Source organism: Neurospora tetrasperma, assembly GCF_000213175.1.
Source record: "Neurospora tetrasperma FGSC 2508 unplaced genomic scaffold NEUTE1scaffold_3, whole genome shotgun sequence".
NCBI lineage: Eukaryota > Fungi > Ascomycota > Sordariomycetes > Sordariales > Sordariaceae > Neurospora > Neurospora tetrasperma.
In genome coordinates this window covers 4,340,892-4,355,849 of record NW_009799101.1, presented here as the reverse complement: position 1 = coordinate 4,355,849, position 14,958 = coordinate 4,340,892, and the positions used below count along the sequence as shown (strand labels likewise).

Below are 14,958 nucleotides of genomic sequence, written 5' to 3'. Positions count from 1 at the left end.
TCCACGCGGGTAGGACGGGGGAGCACCAACGCTACCATCCCGCTGCGGGGGTAGGGCAGTGACAGCTTCAGGCCCCCGGGTTTCATCGAGATCCTCAGGTCAGTCATTGTCAAGTATCATCTTTTTTCCTTCTATCAATGGTATCATTTCTATCAAGTACACACGGTAGGTCTGCGTCCTACAAACCTGTACATAAACATCCAACTACTCAAAACGCATACTCCTCCACGAAAAGGCCAATCCCCTGTGCCCCCGTTCCCTTGTGCACCGCCCTCTCATCCGCCAAACTGGCCACACAATTCCTCACCTTCGCAACCAGGCTTGGTCCTCCACAAACCACCACTTTCGTCTCTCCCCCTGTGGCCTCAACCGGCGCTCTAATGAAGGCCGCAATGTCCGGCCTCGTGGTTGAGTAATGCACGTGTGAATCAACGCTAGCGTTACTTAGTGGTCGCCGGGGTGTGAGGCTGAAGATTATATCTTCTACGTCTCGCCCGCCGCCGCCGATGGTGTTTGCTCTCTTCTCCTGGTCTCCCGAAGGTTGGATTGAGTCAGGACTGTTTTCCGTTCGGGTCTTGCCTAGGTTACTATCCCAGGATGATGCCCTCGATGATGACTTCCCCTCTGTCCTTTCGCGCTCCCTTGTCGTCGGGAGGATGGAGAAAGGCGGAAGGGATGGAGTGCCACTTTGGGTGATAGCGACATGTACAAGGAGCTCGATGCCGACTTCCTTGGCGCCATCGAGAAACTCGTGGAGACGCTTGACGTAAAAGTCGATTTCTTCTCCTTGTTTGGTGGTGAGGAGAAAGTCAATTCGCTTGACGCAGTTGGTGCTGGCGTTGGCGAGGAGGTCTTCCAGGATGGGTAAGGTGAATGAAGCGCCGGTGGAGGCGGAGATGAGAATGACCGTTTCGTAAATGTCCAGACGGGGCGGCATGCCGTAGGGCCCAGAGACGAAGACCGTGTAATTACCCTTTTTCTCTTCAGCGTGGTCTTTCATCGCGCGCTCATGGAGCCGCTTGGAGAAGCCGCCGTGCTTGCGGACGACGAGTTGGATGCTGTTGCAGATACATGTTCCTGGGAGCTGGTGGGCGCAAGCAATGGTGTATGGATGCGCTTCCATGGGCCCGATGGCCGGTGCCCAGAGGTAAAGATGTTGTCCGGCCTTCCACTTGAAGTGGACATCCTTGATGTTGATGACCGTGATCGAGTCACCAACCGCCCTGATCTGAGCAAAGTGGCCGATCCTCTGACCTCCCTTGCACTTTGACCTGTTCGGCCTGAACTTGACGTTCTGCCACACCAACAAGACCGTCCTGCACGCTCGATCAAAGCAAAGCGCCCCAATTGAGAACCAAACGTTCCACCTCGCGTAGACCGGAATGTGGACATATACCAGCCAGATAAACAACACAGCACTAACCAAATGCTGCAACACAAAGAACTCATACCCCAACCTCCTCAGTGGCGCGAACCCTGAGATCAACGACCAACCCAACACCGCCCACGCCGCCATTCCATACTTGACCATGCCCATCATCTGCATCTGGAATTCCAAGATGCCGGCCCGCTGCCACTCTGTGAAGAAATGCCATCCATGCACCGCGCCCGTAACGAACATGGTCCTGCCGACCCACCGATGCAGCCAGTTCAGCCTCTCATGACCGGTCCCGACAATCAACCCAATGATGCTGCACTTGGACGCCAGCAGATACAGCAACGGCATTTGCATGACAGTGATCCAGGCGTTGCGGAACCCGATGCGCTCCCAGAAAAAGGCATCGTTCTTGATAGCGTTGGCAGTCATCATGCTGATAATGATGGCCCAGTAGACGAGGAGGGTGATTACCCGCCCGAGGGGAGGGGGCGTCATCCAGGAGAACCATGACGAGGGGACGTAAAGTTGAGGGTAGCTGGATTCGCGAACGAGGGCGGTTAGAGTGGCCCAAATTTCGAGGAACTTGTTCGAAGGTTTCGTTGGGTACTGAACCGAGTTGGCGAAGCGTTTTTGTAGCCTTTGCGGGGTTTAGCATATTGACTGTTCAAAAAAAGGGGTAAGGGGGAAGGAGCAGAACAAACCTCGTTCGGCTCTTGTAGAGGTTGACTAGACGACATAGGGCCAGGAATCCTAGTACGGCGGCGATGATGTACCAGAAATCATGGGCTAGCCCCATGTTTGTACCCTGAAAGGAATTCGGACCTCCCATCGACATACCTCCCATCGACGACATGTCGTGGCCTCCATGCCTGCGCTCCATCTTCTCCATGTTGCTGGCCTTGACTGCCACGAGGCAATCTGTTCAGCTGTGATTTGGTTCAATCTTTAGGTCTATTTCGTATTTGGCGATCCTTGTCTCGGGCGCCGTTTTACTTGGGTTTGGTGACGTCCTGTGAAGTCTGGAAATGCGCGTGACGGGTTATGTCATGGTTCGTCCTGGCGGTATAAATGATGATGGAGTTCAGGACAAGTGGACCGCTCGAACGAAATGGCTACCGAACCAACACGAGGGGTGATAGGATACAGTAACGGACAGATGAAGAGTTAAAAATAATGAGAAAACCGACAAGCAGTAATCGAATTTGCAAAAAGCCAAAAAAGGAAATGTCAGACGACTGTTTTCGATATCTGTCAAGAATAATAGTAGGGTGGGGGGCGGATCGCAGGTCCCTGATGAGCAAGTTTCTTCGGTAGGGAAATAAGATCGTGGCGCGGCGTGGAGGGTGCGCCAAGAAATCAGTTTTGGAAGGCACTTCCTCCCTGTTACGGCTGGTTGTTCAACTTGTTCTATTGATCACTGCACCCACTCGGGTTTGCGTCTTCGTTTTTTAAAGCCAAGAGAATCGATGATGATTTTGTCTTGAAATCGTGGGAAAAAATGATTTGGAGACCAGACGGTGAATTGCCCGTTCGTGCTTGGCCCAACTGCTACATGTTCCCAACCAAAGGTACTACTGTAGCATTCATGGGGAGCCGCTTTTTGGCCGCGGTCGGGACAGACGAGGCTAGACCCTCGTCAAGACGACGGTGAAAGAAAGGAGGAGCTCAAGATGACGATGAGAGTCCAGAATGATATATGTAGCCCTTTGTATCGGTCAACACGGCAACCTCGAGTCCTGGTGGCTCGAATGTTTCTCGAAGCCGCAATGTCTCATCAATCAATCCAACTCGATGCAGTGGTGGGCTCGTCATCGTTTTTGTTTTTATTCAAGATCCGAAGCGGCACCTGTCCGTCGCAAAACTCAACGGCGCGGCCGGGACCTGGCTTGATGTCGAAATCGCGAAATGCGGTTGGAAAAGAGGAAGGGATTGTCGATGAAGATGGGAAGATGGGAGGAAAGAGCAAGTTTTTACTGGCTCCAAACTGGGCTCCAAGGGGGGTGGACCCTGTCGGCAGCTCGGGCGCTAGTGAGGCCACAACTTGCTCAAACCCACTCGCGAATCTCACGCTTTTACCAACTGGGGCTTAGCGGCGTGCCGATAATACAGCCCCAAAGGGCTAAGCGTGTCAGCATTTAGTGTTGCACAACTGCCCCACTTGTTCAGCGAACTTCAGGTCAATCAACATCCAAACGTTTTGGACGACAGACAACAGACGGCGCAAACAAAGGCTGTGATATGACACACAGACAAGTGTCTGGAGAAGGGAAAACTGGAGGAACGGATCAAGTTACATGGGACTCCGTTCTTGCCTCGTTGGCGGTGCAACTCGAATCCTGCCTTCCCCTTGAGTAGTGGCCGGGAAACATCGTGTCGTGTTTTGCGCAAGTTTGTGGAGCAAGACTTCCAACCTTCCAAACTCACTAGTAACCAACACACCACATGCGGTGAGTCTCAGATGTACTCTCGGATCTCCAACTCGTCAGCCTCAGACTTTCGTCTCCGGTTGTTTTCGAATACGATTCTGGCGACACAGGTCATGTTTGCGTTGCGATGATGCACGTTTCCCAACCTGGTGTTCGTCCCATGGTCTGGACTTGGATCAAAGGGAGAAGATCAGAATGTGGAGGTCAAACACCGAACCCAACGAAAAGTACCTAGAGGTAGGGTTCCTGGAAGACGGGATTAGCGGTCGTACCTGACATCGCCGCGTGGTTTTATTCCCCATCCCGTTTGGAATCCACAATATACATTCAGGTACCAACCTACATAGAAGCAGTATCGAATCCAATTGTATTTGTCACTCGTTGCTTTTAGTCCCTCTTGTTCCCGGCATCCGTCCGTGGTGTTGGACCCTTCCAGCCTTCTCCAGCCGCGGCTTGCATCAGTTCCACATCCTGTCGGTCCCGGTCCGGCCATTGTCTGCAGCCTTTACACTTACATATCTACCTCCCACTCGCCTCGCTGCCTACCTTACCTACACTCCTCTTCCACTTTTTTGCTCTTCATTCAAGCCAGTCCCATCACCACGGCACCAACAACAACAACAACAGCCAAGGACGCCACCACCACCACCACCACCACCCAACAGAGCTACCGACCTCAACTTTCTTCCTCACAATAAAAAACAAACAACAACCGAACAAAATGCGCTCCCTCTCCCTCTTCCCCACCGTCCTCCTCTCCCTCACCACCCTCGCCAACGCCCACTTCCTCTTCAACTACCCGCCCTCCCTCGAAGGCTCCTCGATCGACGAGGACAAAGAACCCGACGCCCCCTGCGGCGCCAAGACCCCTAACCTTTCGTCTGACACAACTACTACCGACTTCCACGTCGACGGCGACTTCATCTCGCTCTATGCCGGCCACCCGCAGTTCACCTGGCTGTACCGCGCCTCGGTGCAAGAAGTCAGCGAGGGCAACTGGACGCAGCTGTTCCCGATCGTGCAGCAGAGCGGTCTGGGCGATTTCTGCTCGACGCAGGTGAAGGCGCCCAAGGAGTGGGTGGGCAAGAAGGGCGTGGTGGGCGTTGCTGGGATTGGTGGAGATGGGACTTTGTTCCAGGTGAGCTTCTTTTTTCTTCCATCTTTTTTTTCTCCATCTTTTCTTTTTTGTTATCTTCTATTTTTGTTTGCCTTGTTGGGCAGTAAACGAAACAAAAATGGAGAGGAAGAAAGTAAAAGACAAAAAGACGCTAACAAATGTAACCAGTGCGCCGTCGTCAACTTCGTCGAGGGCACCAACGCCAACATGCCGAGCGCGTGCAAGAACAGCACGGGCGTCACGGCCGCTTACACCAGCGATGCTGACCTGACCAAGTTGGTCGGTGACCATGTGGAGGCATCCCCGAGTGCCACGGGTACCGGTGCTGCCCCGGCTCCTTCGACTACCGACAAGACTGAGAATGCTGGTGTGGTTGTTCGTGGCGGAGGCCTCGCGGCGCTGGGTGCTGCGGTTGTTGCTGGTGTTATGATGCTTTAATACTCTGGGGGGAGATAATGAGGAAAGTCGCGGCGGTCCAAAGGAAAAGGGTGGTCACTCAGGTCAAGATAGATATGGGGAGCAGCATAGGACGCTGTATAGGCATTATAATGTGATATTGTTAATGACCAGTTTTGTGTTCCATTGTGTTGGTGATGATCGGCCCGAACACCTGGAGATAGATTCAGCGGAGGTTTCAGTGTCCGTCGTGCCTTCCGCCGTCGCCGCCCTTCTTGCCTGCCGCTCAACCTTTCATCTCAACCTCCTACCTAGGTAACGCTAAAAGTCCTACCCCCGTCTTTGGTACATAAATCTCCTTAACAGACGCTTTTCCCGTGGTGTGAGCTCGTTGGTGTAATGGTAACATTCCCGGCGTGGAAATTTCCGCGTCTGCATACGTGCCGCAGGAAGACAACGGTTCGAGTCCGTTACGGGCCATACCACACTTTTTTTAATGCTGTCCTTTTTTGTCTTTTGTGGGCATCTCCTTCAGTAAGCTATAAGCACCCCAGCCTGGACCGGTCCGGACAAGGAAGGTATGTATGCTCTCACTACCCTAGCAACCCCTCGAAGAACTTTTCTTTTTGTTCCATTACTTATCTCCCTTTTCATTTGCTTTGTCGGGAGCCCATTTCGAATGCTTAGGACATTATCACCAGTAAATTGCAAGTCACCCCAATATATCATTCAAAGCCCTTGAATTCCTGACTATTTCCAGATACTCATTACACCCATCATACCAAACCCTCATCAAATTTCCAAAGTTACCACATCGTCCAGTCGAACACGATTGCAAGACAACCAACACCAGCTAACACCAAATTACCCCCCCAAATATTACATGTACAAGACATGATACACGTCCTATTGTACAAACAAGATGATCACTTAATCATCACCAAACAAACAAACCCCTTTAGAGACCAGCGGGGGTCTGGCAAAGGATGTCTTGGCCGAGCTATTATTGTTCGCTACAAGTCAGCACCATGTTACACCTTTCAACAGCACTGTCTCGAGCATGACATCAGTCAAGGTAGGCAAGGTACTCACAATAGGCAAGACGCAGCAGCGAGCGCGCTGGCCGATATCAGCACATGTAGACTCGAAGTGGGTGGCGTTGGCGACGGTTTCCGGGGCTGTAATGAGAAGGACTTGTTTTAGTATTTGGCTTGTTGAATGGTTCAATGGCAGATGGGGATGCTGGGTATGTGCTAGAAAACTCACGGTTGGCGCAGTCAAGGTCAGCGATGCCGAGGACATCGGTGGCGCAGCATTGGGCGGTGCCGTAGAGGCCGGAGCAAGGAGTGTAGGGGACTTGACGCTCCATAGCCGCGGGAGCGGCGATGGCGATGGTGAGGAGGGAGAGGACGGTGGCGATGGTGAACTGCATTTTGATGGCTGGGTTGGGTTTTGGGACTTGTGTTTTGGGTCTAGTAGGTGAAGTAGTTGGTGGCTTGGTGGTTGAGTTGTCTGTTGGAAGTTGATTGCTGAGCTGATGATGATGAGAACGAAGATGTGGAGAGGACGGAGCAGAGGTCGTCGTCCTTCTTATACATGAATCTTGAGGCTCATGCCGGGGACGAAATGTTCTCCCTCATACTTCGCTGGAGTGAACTCAAACCAACTACCAGTAGTAAACACATGGGCTTCACCGTCCCTTCCTCTGGGCCCTGATCGGCACTTCTCTGAAGACTCAAGAGGCGCACCTGCCTGCCTGGGACGGAATGAGTCCTCGAATAGGATGCCAGTTACAACGAAGGGAAGAGGGTGTTGACGTCGTCAACCTCCACTTCGGACTTAGGTTACCTTCCGTTCCTGAATCCAGCCGCACCACCACCATGACGACGACCTCATTGATGGCATCCTTCTCCAACAGCTGGTTGCCAGCGTGGTAGTCTATCCCAGCCTACCACGTGCCGGTGTCTCATATTGTCCTGTGTTCCAACTCAGCTGGGTGACAAAGCTAGAGTCCGGCGACGAGAGTTGCGATCAGACCCTGAGATTACAACATGGAGTCAATGCCGTCTATACCCTGCTTGTCTGACTTTTTGTCTTGCAATGTTCCGTCGATATGGGCGACACATATGGAGGCTATATTGCTACGTCATCAGCAATATGTTCCCAGCAATAGTGTTGAGCCGCTCAGACTCGGGAACCACAAACTGTTTTGCTCCTGTTCCAAGGCAATCTCGAAGGCCGCCGACGATCTCTAAACTCTGGAGGTTTGTTGAGGTTGAACCCTTGACATGAAGTCCCAATTGGGCATGTTGCCCCTTGCATGGAGGAGAAATAAATTGAAACCGACGTCCTGTGTCTGCAAGTTTTCTTGCTTTTTTCTCGGGGCCCGGGAGCTGGCTAACGGTTATTGGTTCCCGGCAGCTGGGGGAGCACGAATGGAGGCTCAAGGGTTTTGCAGCCATGGCAACGGCGTTGCATTGGGGCGACGTTCCAGCTCTCCAGGGCAGGATTTTTTAGCTAACCGACCCTACAGCACCGGTTTTCTGGAAAGATATGACATCGATTCTATAGCATGAGGGTGCTATAGGAGAGTCGCGCAACGGTCCTATTAGACGTCATACACTTGGCTGTATTGATGGATGTTGATGGCCCTGAGGGATTTCAGGTGCCGTTTTCTTTTTGATTGGATAGTTAATTGATAGTATTTTCCAGCTTCTCATCAATCTTGAAATGATTTCAGATTGCTGTGTATTATCGGCAAGGGATATTTGACCGTGCGCTGACTGGGCACTACGCCGGTGTGCACGCCAAGGATCGCGGTGAATGAGACCGCCGTGAAAATTCCCCGTAGGTAGGTATGGACAGTGCGGGCAGTAGTTGAATTGCATAACGGGCCGGAAATAATGAATGAGTGCGCATCGCGAGGCAAGCCATCCGGTTGATATCTGGCGCATGCAGTGGCATCCGAGCAGTCCATGAACTTGGGTTTGTTTACCCGGCACATGTTCCTGGAATTTGTTCGACTTGAAATGGGTCCGATGGTAATTTTATGAAGCAAATATTTTGAACCCAATAAACAAGGTGTTCATGCTCGTCTCAACAGTCGTGTTGACATTGGATACGCTGGACAGTGAAGGGAGGCGCATCGTTGGCAAGCGTCCGCCACGCAGTGTCCTGATTGAATCCGACGATAGGCCTGGTCATCGAGGCATCGCCAGGTTTTTTGTGCTGTTGCAATGAGAAGAAATTGAGAGGCCAAGATAAGTAGCGACATCAACAGTGCCAAGCTAATGCAGGAACATGAGACATGAGTGGGCCCGAGCGGAATAAGTGATACTGCCTTATCAGTTATGGGACAGACCTCGCCGAGCAGTTGTTAGCGGAACAGCAGTAATTTGACCTTGCTGCACCCGCCTTTCGAGACACGACGATGGACTGTCATGGCCAGAACATGTCGAAAGGGAAATAGGAAAGGAATGACTGGAGCTCCAGATGGACGTTTACCCTCGCTGTATTAGTTCTAGAACGAATGATCAGGCACCATAAAAGGAATTTCATAAACGAATTTCGTAACTAAAGTTGCTAATGGTCCGCCATCTTGAAGGACTGGATGCCCTCTGATGGGCTCTTTCTTCCGGCTTCTTAATCTGCTTGCTGACCATGTCTTTTATTCTGATGATGTCCGAGATAGCTTCAACTGAGGGCCCCCTGAGCAGACTTACTACCACCCATATACATGATCAGTTATGACTATTATCGTCGCCATTTCCTCCACTCCTAGTTGACCGTCTGTCCGTATTAGTCCTTTCCGGCCTCCCCTGGCTTTCAGACCATGCGTCCAGCCGTCTAATCCACTCTTCCCAGCACATCCCTAACACCTGTTCAGGTCCGACCAGTCCTGAGCGTATGTTCGGGTCAAATCTCTCTTCGAATGTTGTATTCTTGCTGCCCCTGCCTTCCTTTCCTTTTCTATCTGTCAACCCATCATGTTGTCAGATCGATCCTTCATGCTCCAACTATTTTTCATCAATGTCAGCTGCTCAGATTCTCTCAGTCTTGCAAGTGCATCCCTGATCTGTATGCCTTGCTGAAAAAAATCGAAAAAAATAAAAGATAAAAAAATCATCGCAGAAAATCATTGCATACATTCCCAAATCGTCATGTTCCCCAAATCAAATCTTCCCTTTGAGTTTGCGATAGGCCCCCTGAACAGACTCATTACTACATATACACATAATTAGTTCCTTCCTCCATTATTCCTATTCCCCCTATAGCCCCTTTCACCTTTGCAAATCAGATCTTTTTCTTCAGCGCCGTCTGCGAGAAGACGGTCATTCGTTAGTCTAATACAATCGTCCCAGGACATTCCAAGAATCCGATCAGGTCCCCTCAATCTTGAACGAATAGTTGGATCAAATCTTTCTTCAAAGTCTGTCGTATTTGGTGAAGGGTTGCTGGGATCATATTTGGGAAGCCTGTCCAGATCACGCTCTGTACGACGGACAGGATGAACCAAAGAGTTCACCTGGAACTCATAAGAAGAAGGATCGATTTGCACTTCCACCACTGGCTCATTAGCTGCCGGGCTCTGGCTTGCAACAGGAGTCTCTCTGGCTGAGTGGAAGCTGTCAGATCTGCTTGCCGGGGACGCTGAGGGGTTTCTAGGATCATATCTTGGCAGCCTTTCAAGATCACGTTCTGTGCGCCGAGCAGGATGAACCAGGGAGTTCACGTGAAAGGCATAACTGTCAACGTCAATCTGCCTCTCAGTAGACAGATCAGGGGCAGGACTTTGGCTCTGAGCAGGCGTCTGCCTCGCCGAGTAGAAGTGATCGGATCCACTAGTGGGAGATGATCCTTGCTGTGGGATAGGCACAGGTGTCGATGGTGTTCGCCTTTGCTGATTGGGATTTGACTGAGTAGGCGGGCCTGCTGTAAGAGGCTCAGCCTCGGGCGAGGGGTCCATCAGCCGGGGCAAGTCAGGCAGACGGTTCGCGGCGCGATCGGAGGCACCAGCATCGGTACGGACGGCGGGGCCGCGGGGGTTGCGAGGGGTGCGATCGGGGGCGCGGCTAGAGGAGGAGGACGCCATCTTGACCGTTGATAGTATAGGAGAAATGCGAGTTCGAGAATTGCCGCTGAGAGGGGGGGGGGGTTATATAGACGGAGGAGGAGGCACTTACACCGATATAAGCGATTGTAGAGACGGGGAAGTAGAGTGCAGGGTATTGGGGCGGGCGGGGGTGTAAACGGGGAAGATGGGATAGGGAGGCGGGGAGAAGGTGCCAGGTGGGAAGAAGGAGCGGCGAGGGGGAGTGGTGTTCTTATTGTTTGGTGTTGGGATGAATGCACTGGAAAGAGACGAAATGTATTTGCTGTTGCGGTAGGTGAGAACTGCTATACCAGCTAGGGGATAAGACTTTTATTATCATTATTATTCTCGAAATGGCTGGCGAAGTAGACATCTGGTCAGGGTTCCTGGATATTACAGGCGAAATCTTGCTTGAGAAAGAATAGAGGTAACAAAGAGAGACGAACTGAGGTAGTGTTAACTCTAGTGCCCAAGCGCCTAATAACAACCTCCCTCCTTGTCCGGTGCTAACACAAACGATGGAAACCACAACCCACCAGGCCATGGTCACTCCAACAGGACATCACTTGCTTCCCCTCTTTCGATCTGACAATCCTCTTCATCTACGATCAAACCATTCTCGTGACTGTGTTAGGCTTCTCTTCCAACTTTGCGAGCGTAATACAACGTTTAATTGCGAGTCGAACTGTAGCCCTTCAAAATCGAGATGTCACTCTGCTGTTAGGTAATCCACCGCTGCAAGCTGCAAGCGGGCGGCAGTAGTATGAAGCCGGCCTGGCATAAGCTCGAGGAGTTACGGCGGGGCTACCCCATGTCTCCGCATTTGTTCCTTTTATCCATTGTATTTACAGCTGTTGATTGGTTCAAAGCTGCCTGCCGGTCTCCAGCACCCCGCAAAATGATGTACACCAGGTACGTACCTTGGGCAGACACAGGTCGGCCGGGCAAAGGAAGGGACAAGCTTCCCGTCAAGTTCAACATCATGACGACAATTTGAGCTGAACCACCATGCTACTACTACCCCGACCTTGATGGAACCGCCAAGTCCGCGTACCTCTACTAGTCGTCCAGACCATCCACAGTCACTTTATCGGATCAACATCATCCAGGAACGCTCCCGTCCATGGATCGGAATGCCTCCGTTTGCCACTGCCTTGGTTCCTGACTGAACAAGGCCATCCATTGATCAATTGTTCACGCAAAGCATAATTCCCTCGCTGTTAATCCCCAGCATCACCATAGTACTCATCCGGATCAACACGTCCCTCTCCATATTCTAATACCATAATTCTATTCTCGTCCACTCCCGGCAACCGCTATCCGTGCTCCGTCCCGTGTCCCCAAAATGGCCGAGTCCCGCTACATGACCCTCTCGGACCCCTCCTCCCTCCTCAAAATATCCAACGACACGTCGCAATACCTCCAATCCGCTCTCGAAGACATTGTCGCCAGCTACCCCCCTCGCTCGCGCTACTCGCACGAGCACCTCCAAGGCTTATGGAGCGGCCCGACGGGCATTGCGCTGCTGATGCTGCAGATCTCCGCCCGGCAACCGAGCTTGCTGGTTAGCGGCCAGACTCCCTACCACTGGGCAAAGGCTTACATCTCGGGTTCGCGCGGGCACAACCTCCGCCTAGGGTCGCGCGGGTGCGGTATCCATGATGAGAAGCTTGCCTTCGAAGCTGTGCGTGCTTCCATCTTCCGAGAGGATCCTTCGCACGTCAGGACTTTTGTGTCGTGTGTGAGCCAAATTCTGGAGGTGGAGGAGTACCCGGATGAGATCCTATACGGCCGAGCAGGCACACTATATCTGCTGCGTCTGGTGCGACATTGGGTTCCTGGCAGTAACAAGCTTGTTGACCCGGCTATTGCAGAGATCACAAATACCATACTCAACAGAGGGCCTAACTGGACGTGGCATGATAAGCGATACCTCGGTGCTGTCCATGGCGATATTGGTATCCTTACTCAGGTCGTTCTGACGTCACCGGAGACTGTTCCCCAACTGGAATCGGTTCTGGACAGGTTATTAAGGTTGCAACATCCTTCTGGTAACTGGCCTAGTTCAGAGCAGCATGCACATACCGGTAAGTGCTTGGTGCAATTCTGCCATGGCGCGCCGGGTTTCGTTGTGTCGCTGCTTTCGCTGCGCCAATACTTCTCTGCGCTTCAAGAGAAGATTGATGCGGCTATTCGATTGGGTCGCCAGTGTATATGGGCGGAGGGCTTATTGAAGAAGGAGCCAAGCTTATGTCATGGTATCTTTGGGAATGCCTTGTAAGCTTTCTCTTGCCTTGTCTTTACATAATCGGACCTCTACTAACAAGTGTCTCGTCCCAGGGCACTACCAAAAGGTCCCCAACGCGAACATTTCCTTGCCGTCGCCACACCCGAGAATGTCGCCAACATGAAAAAGGCCGATCACACAGGCACCATCTTCGATCGAGCCGATTACGGGCGAGCGTACTCTACCACAACGAGCTACACACCTAGCGCAGCATGGGCATGGCTGGTGTGCGACGATGAGCATCCCAAGATGCTAGGATACAATGAAATCTAGATGTTGACCTCCTCAAATGACTACCAAATCGCACTCCGCAGGAGTGGGGAGAGATGCAGGAAATTCGGACAAGGATCACGATACGTAACGACGAAACGAAGATCAGCTTTTATGAAAGAACTTGGGATTAGATTACTACAATTGACGAAGAATTACTCTTTTCAAACAGACTCCCACTCCACAGCCTATTTAGGCAACCCAACGCTTAACACCACGAGGACCCTTTCCATTATGTCCTTGGGTCTTGTTGGTCAAAGCCTCCACGACACCCTCGTAAGCAGGGTGTCTGCTGAAGTCACCGAACCAGAGAAGGGCGGCACCCTCACCGGGAAAGACGGCAGGGACCCAGCTAAAGGGGTCGTAGAAGTCCCAGATGGTGACACCGATACATCCGTCGACTTGGACACAAGCTCCGACGGCCTAGTAAATTAACCTTGTTAGCAGATGATCAACCCCGCGTGACAAACTTGAAAAAGTGTACTACTCACATTCTTATACGCCTCCTTCTGCTGCGCTAAATTCGTTGCATTCGCCGGCATCTCCAACCTCACATCCAACTCCGTCAACGCCACCTCCACGCCCAACTCCGCGAACCCCTTAATAGCAGCGACATGCTCATCCAGCGTCGGCCTGCTCTCCGCCGTCAAATGCGCCTGGAGCCCCACCCCATCAATCTTAATTTTCTTGTTCTGCAACTGCCTCACCAGCTTCCTGACCGCCTCCGTCTTGGCGCTCGGGCTCTCCAAGTTATAATCATTATAGTACAATTTTGCTTGGGGATCCAGTTTGGAAGCCGTCTCGAAAGCCAGCTGGATAAACTCGTCGCCGCCCAAGACGGTGGAAAACACCGATTCGCGATAGGTCCCGTCCTCGTTGAAGGCTTCGTTGACTACGTCCCAGGCGTAGCATTGGCCTTTGTAGTGGGTCATGACGTTGGTGATGTGCGAGACGATGATGGAGCGGAGCTCGTCTTTGGTCCAGTTGGCGGAGGAGGAGTCGACCCAGGGAGCAAGCTGCGAGTGCCAGACTAGGGCGTGGCACCGTAAGAGCTTGTGGTGCTGGTGCGCGAGGGAGGCGACGATATCGCCTTCGGTGAAGTTGAAGGTGCCTTGGGTGGGTTCGGTGAAGAGCCACTTTTGTTTGGTCTTCTGTTAGTGTACTTTACTTTACTAGGTACAAAGGAGTGGGAGAAGGGAAAGGGAAGGGGAAAAGGGGGAAGGGGAAAAGGGGGGAAAAGGAAAAGGGAAAAGGAAAAGGGGAAATGGGGAAGGAAAAAGGGAAAAAATACAAACCTTTTGCCCATTAGTAGGCGTCGTCTGCCCGAACTCTCCAGACTTCCACATGATCTCGTCATACTTGGGGTAGGCAGACTCAAGACCTGCACGCTCGCGCTGGCCGGGCGAGTCGGTGGCTGCGCCGAAGTATTTGAGGCCGGCCTTTTTGGCGTACCAGTCTAGACCCTTGTGGGAGCAAGACTTTCCGGAACCTTTGCCGTTGCTAGCAGAAGCCAGAGGCACGGAGGCCAGGGCGAGGAGGGAGAGGAGGGACTTGGTGTGCATGGTCGTGACTGGCTGTGGTTGAGTTGACCGTGAGGAGAGAGGTGACTACAAGGAGGGAGGGGGGGAACTCGACGGGAGAGACGAGGTGAGGAGAGAAAAGAAGCTAACGGGGAGGGAACAAGGCGTTATAAAACATCATGATGTGGAGGTAAAGATGGAGGTGGAAGTGGAGGTGGAGTCAACTATCGAGACCGATCACGAAGTCATGAACCATGGCGGGCGAAGCCCACAGACTCCATCATCTCCCCATGGGGTAAAATGGGGTAGTGTAGTATGGAGTCGTTAGCTTCATATTACCATGCGTGACTACGCAGTACATGGAATGGGTGACATGGGTCTGAATGGGGTCGTGACCCGTCACCCCAGATCTACCGACGTATCCTTGCGAAATCGCTAGTGACAAGCGCATTCTTGGAAGAACCTTTTGCGG

General features: G+C 52.1%; 6 protein-coding genes across 6 annotated transcripts; 2 read left to right on the top strand and 4 right to left on the bottom strand.

Moving 5' to 3' along the window:
- Window positions 1-111: 111 nt before the first annotated feature.
- Window positions 112-2,490, bottom strand: NEUTE1DRAFT_122592 (uncharacterized protein; the record flags this gene model as incomplete). The annotated part of the gene is made up of 2 exons (XM_009853082.1): window positions 112-2,015; window positions 2,080-2,490. The coding sequence occupies 2 exons, from the start codon at window positions 2,265-2,267 to the stop codon at window positions 209-211; spliced, it is 1,995 nt and encodes a 664-aa protein (XP_009851384.1).
- A 1,721-nt stretch (window positions 2,491-4,211) lies between these two features.
- NEUTE1DRAFT_117147 (uncharacterized protein) lies at window positions 4,212-5,517 on the top strand (the record flags this gene model as incomplete). Its single annotated transcript, XM_009853081.1, has 2 exons — window positions 4,212-4,942; window positions 5,090-5,517. The coding sequence occupies 2 exons, from the start codon at window positions 4,526-4,528 to the stop codon at window positions 5,357-5,359; spliced, it is 687 nt and encodes a 228-aa protein (XP_009851383.1).
- Window positions 5,518-6,275: 758 nt separating this feature from the next.
- NEUTE1DRAFT_101200 (uncharacterized protein) lies at window positions 6,276-6,749 on the bottom strand (the record flags this gene model as incomplete). Its single annotated transcript, XM_009853080.1, has 3 exons — window positions 6,276-6,317; window positions 6,410-6,495; window positions 6,584-6,749. The coding sequence occupies 3 exons, from the start codon at window positions 6,747-6,749 to the stop codon at window positions 6,276-6,278; spliced, it is 294 nt and encodes a 97-aa protein (XP_009851382.1).
- A 2,444-nt stretch (window positions 6,750-9,193) lies between these two features.
- NEUTE1DRAFT_82782 (uncharacterized protein) lies at window positions 9,194-10,409 on the bottom strand (the record flags this gene model as incomplete). Its single annotated transcript, XM_009853079.1, has 3 exons — window positions 9,194-9,404; window positions 9,602-9,748; window positions 9,806-10,409. 3 exons carry the CDS (start codon window positions 10,407-10,409, stop codon window positions 9,358-9,360), a joined length of 798 nt encoding a protein of 265 aa, XP_009851381.1.
- Window positions 10,410-11,523: 1,114 nt separating this feature from the next.
- On the top strand, window positions 11,524-13,132 carry NEUTE1DRAFT_64101 (uncharacterized protein; the record flags this gene model as incomplete). Its single annotated transcript, XM_009853078.1, has 2 exons — window positions 11,524-12,686; window positions 12,750-13,132. The coding sequence occupies 2 exons, from the start codon at window positions 11,755-11,757 to the stop codon at window positions 12,967-12,969; spliced, it is 1,152 nt and encodes a 383-aa protein (XP_009851380.1).
- A 26-nt stretch (window positions 13,133-13,158) lies between these two features.
- On the bottom strand, window positions 13,159-14,528 carry NEUTE1DRAFT_101197 (uncharacterized protein; the record flags this gene model as incomplete). Its single annotated transcript, XM_009853077.1, has 3 exons — window positions 13,159-13,389; window positions 13,458-14,102; window positions 14,262-14,528. The coding sequence occupies 3 exons, from the start codon at window positions 14,526-14,528 to the stop codon at window positions 13,159-13,161; spliced, it is 1,143 nt and encodes a 380-aa protein (XP_009851379.1).
- Between the last annotated feature and the right edge of the window lie 430 nt (window positions 14,529-14,958).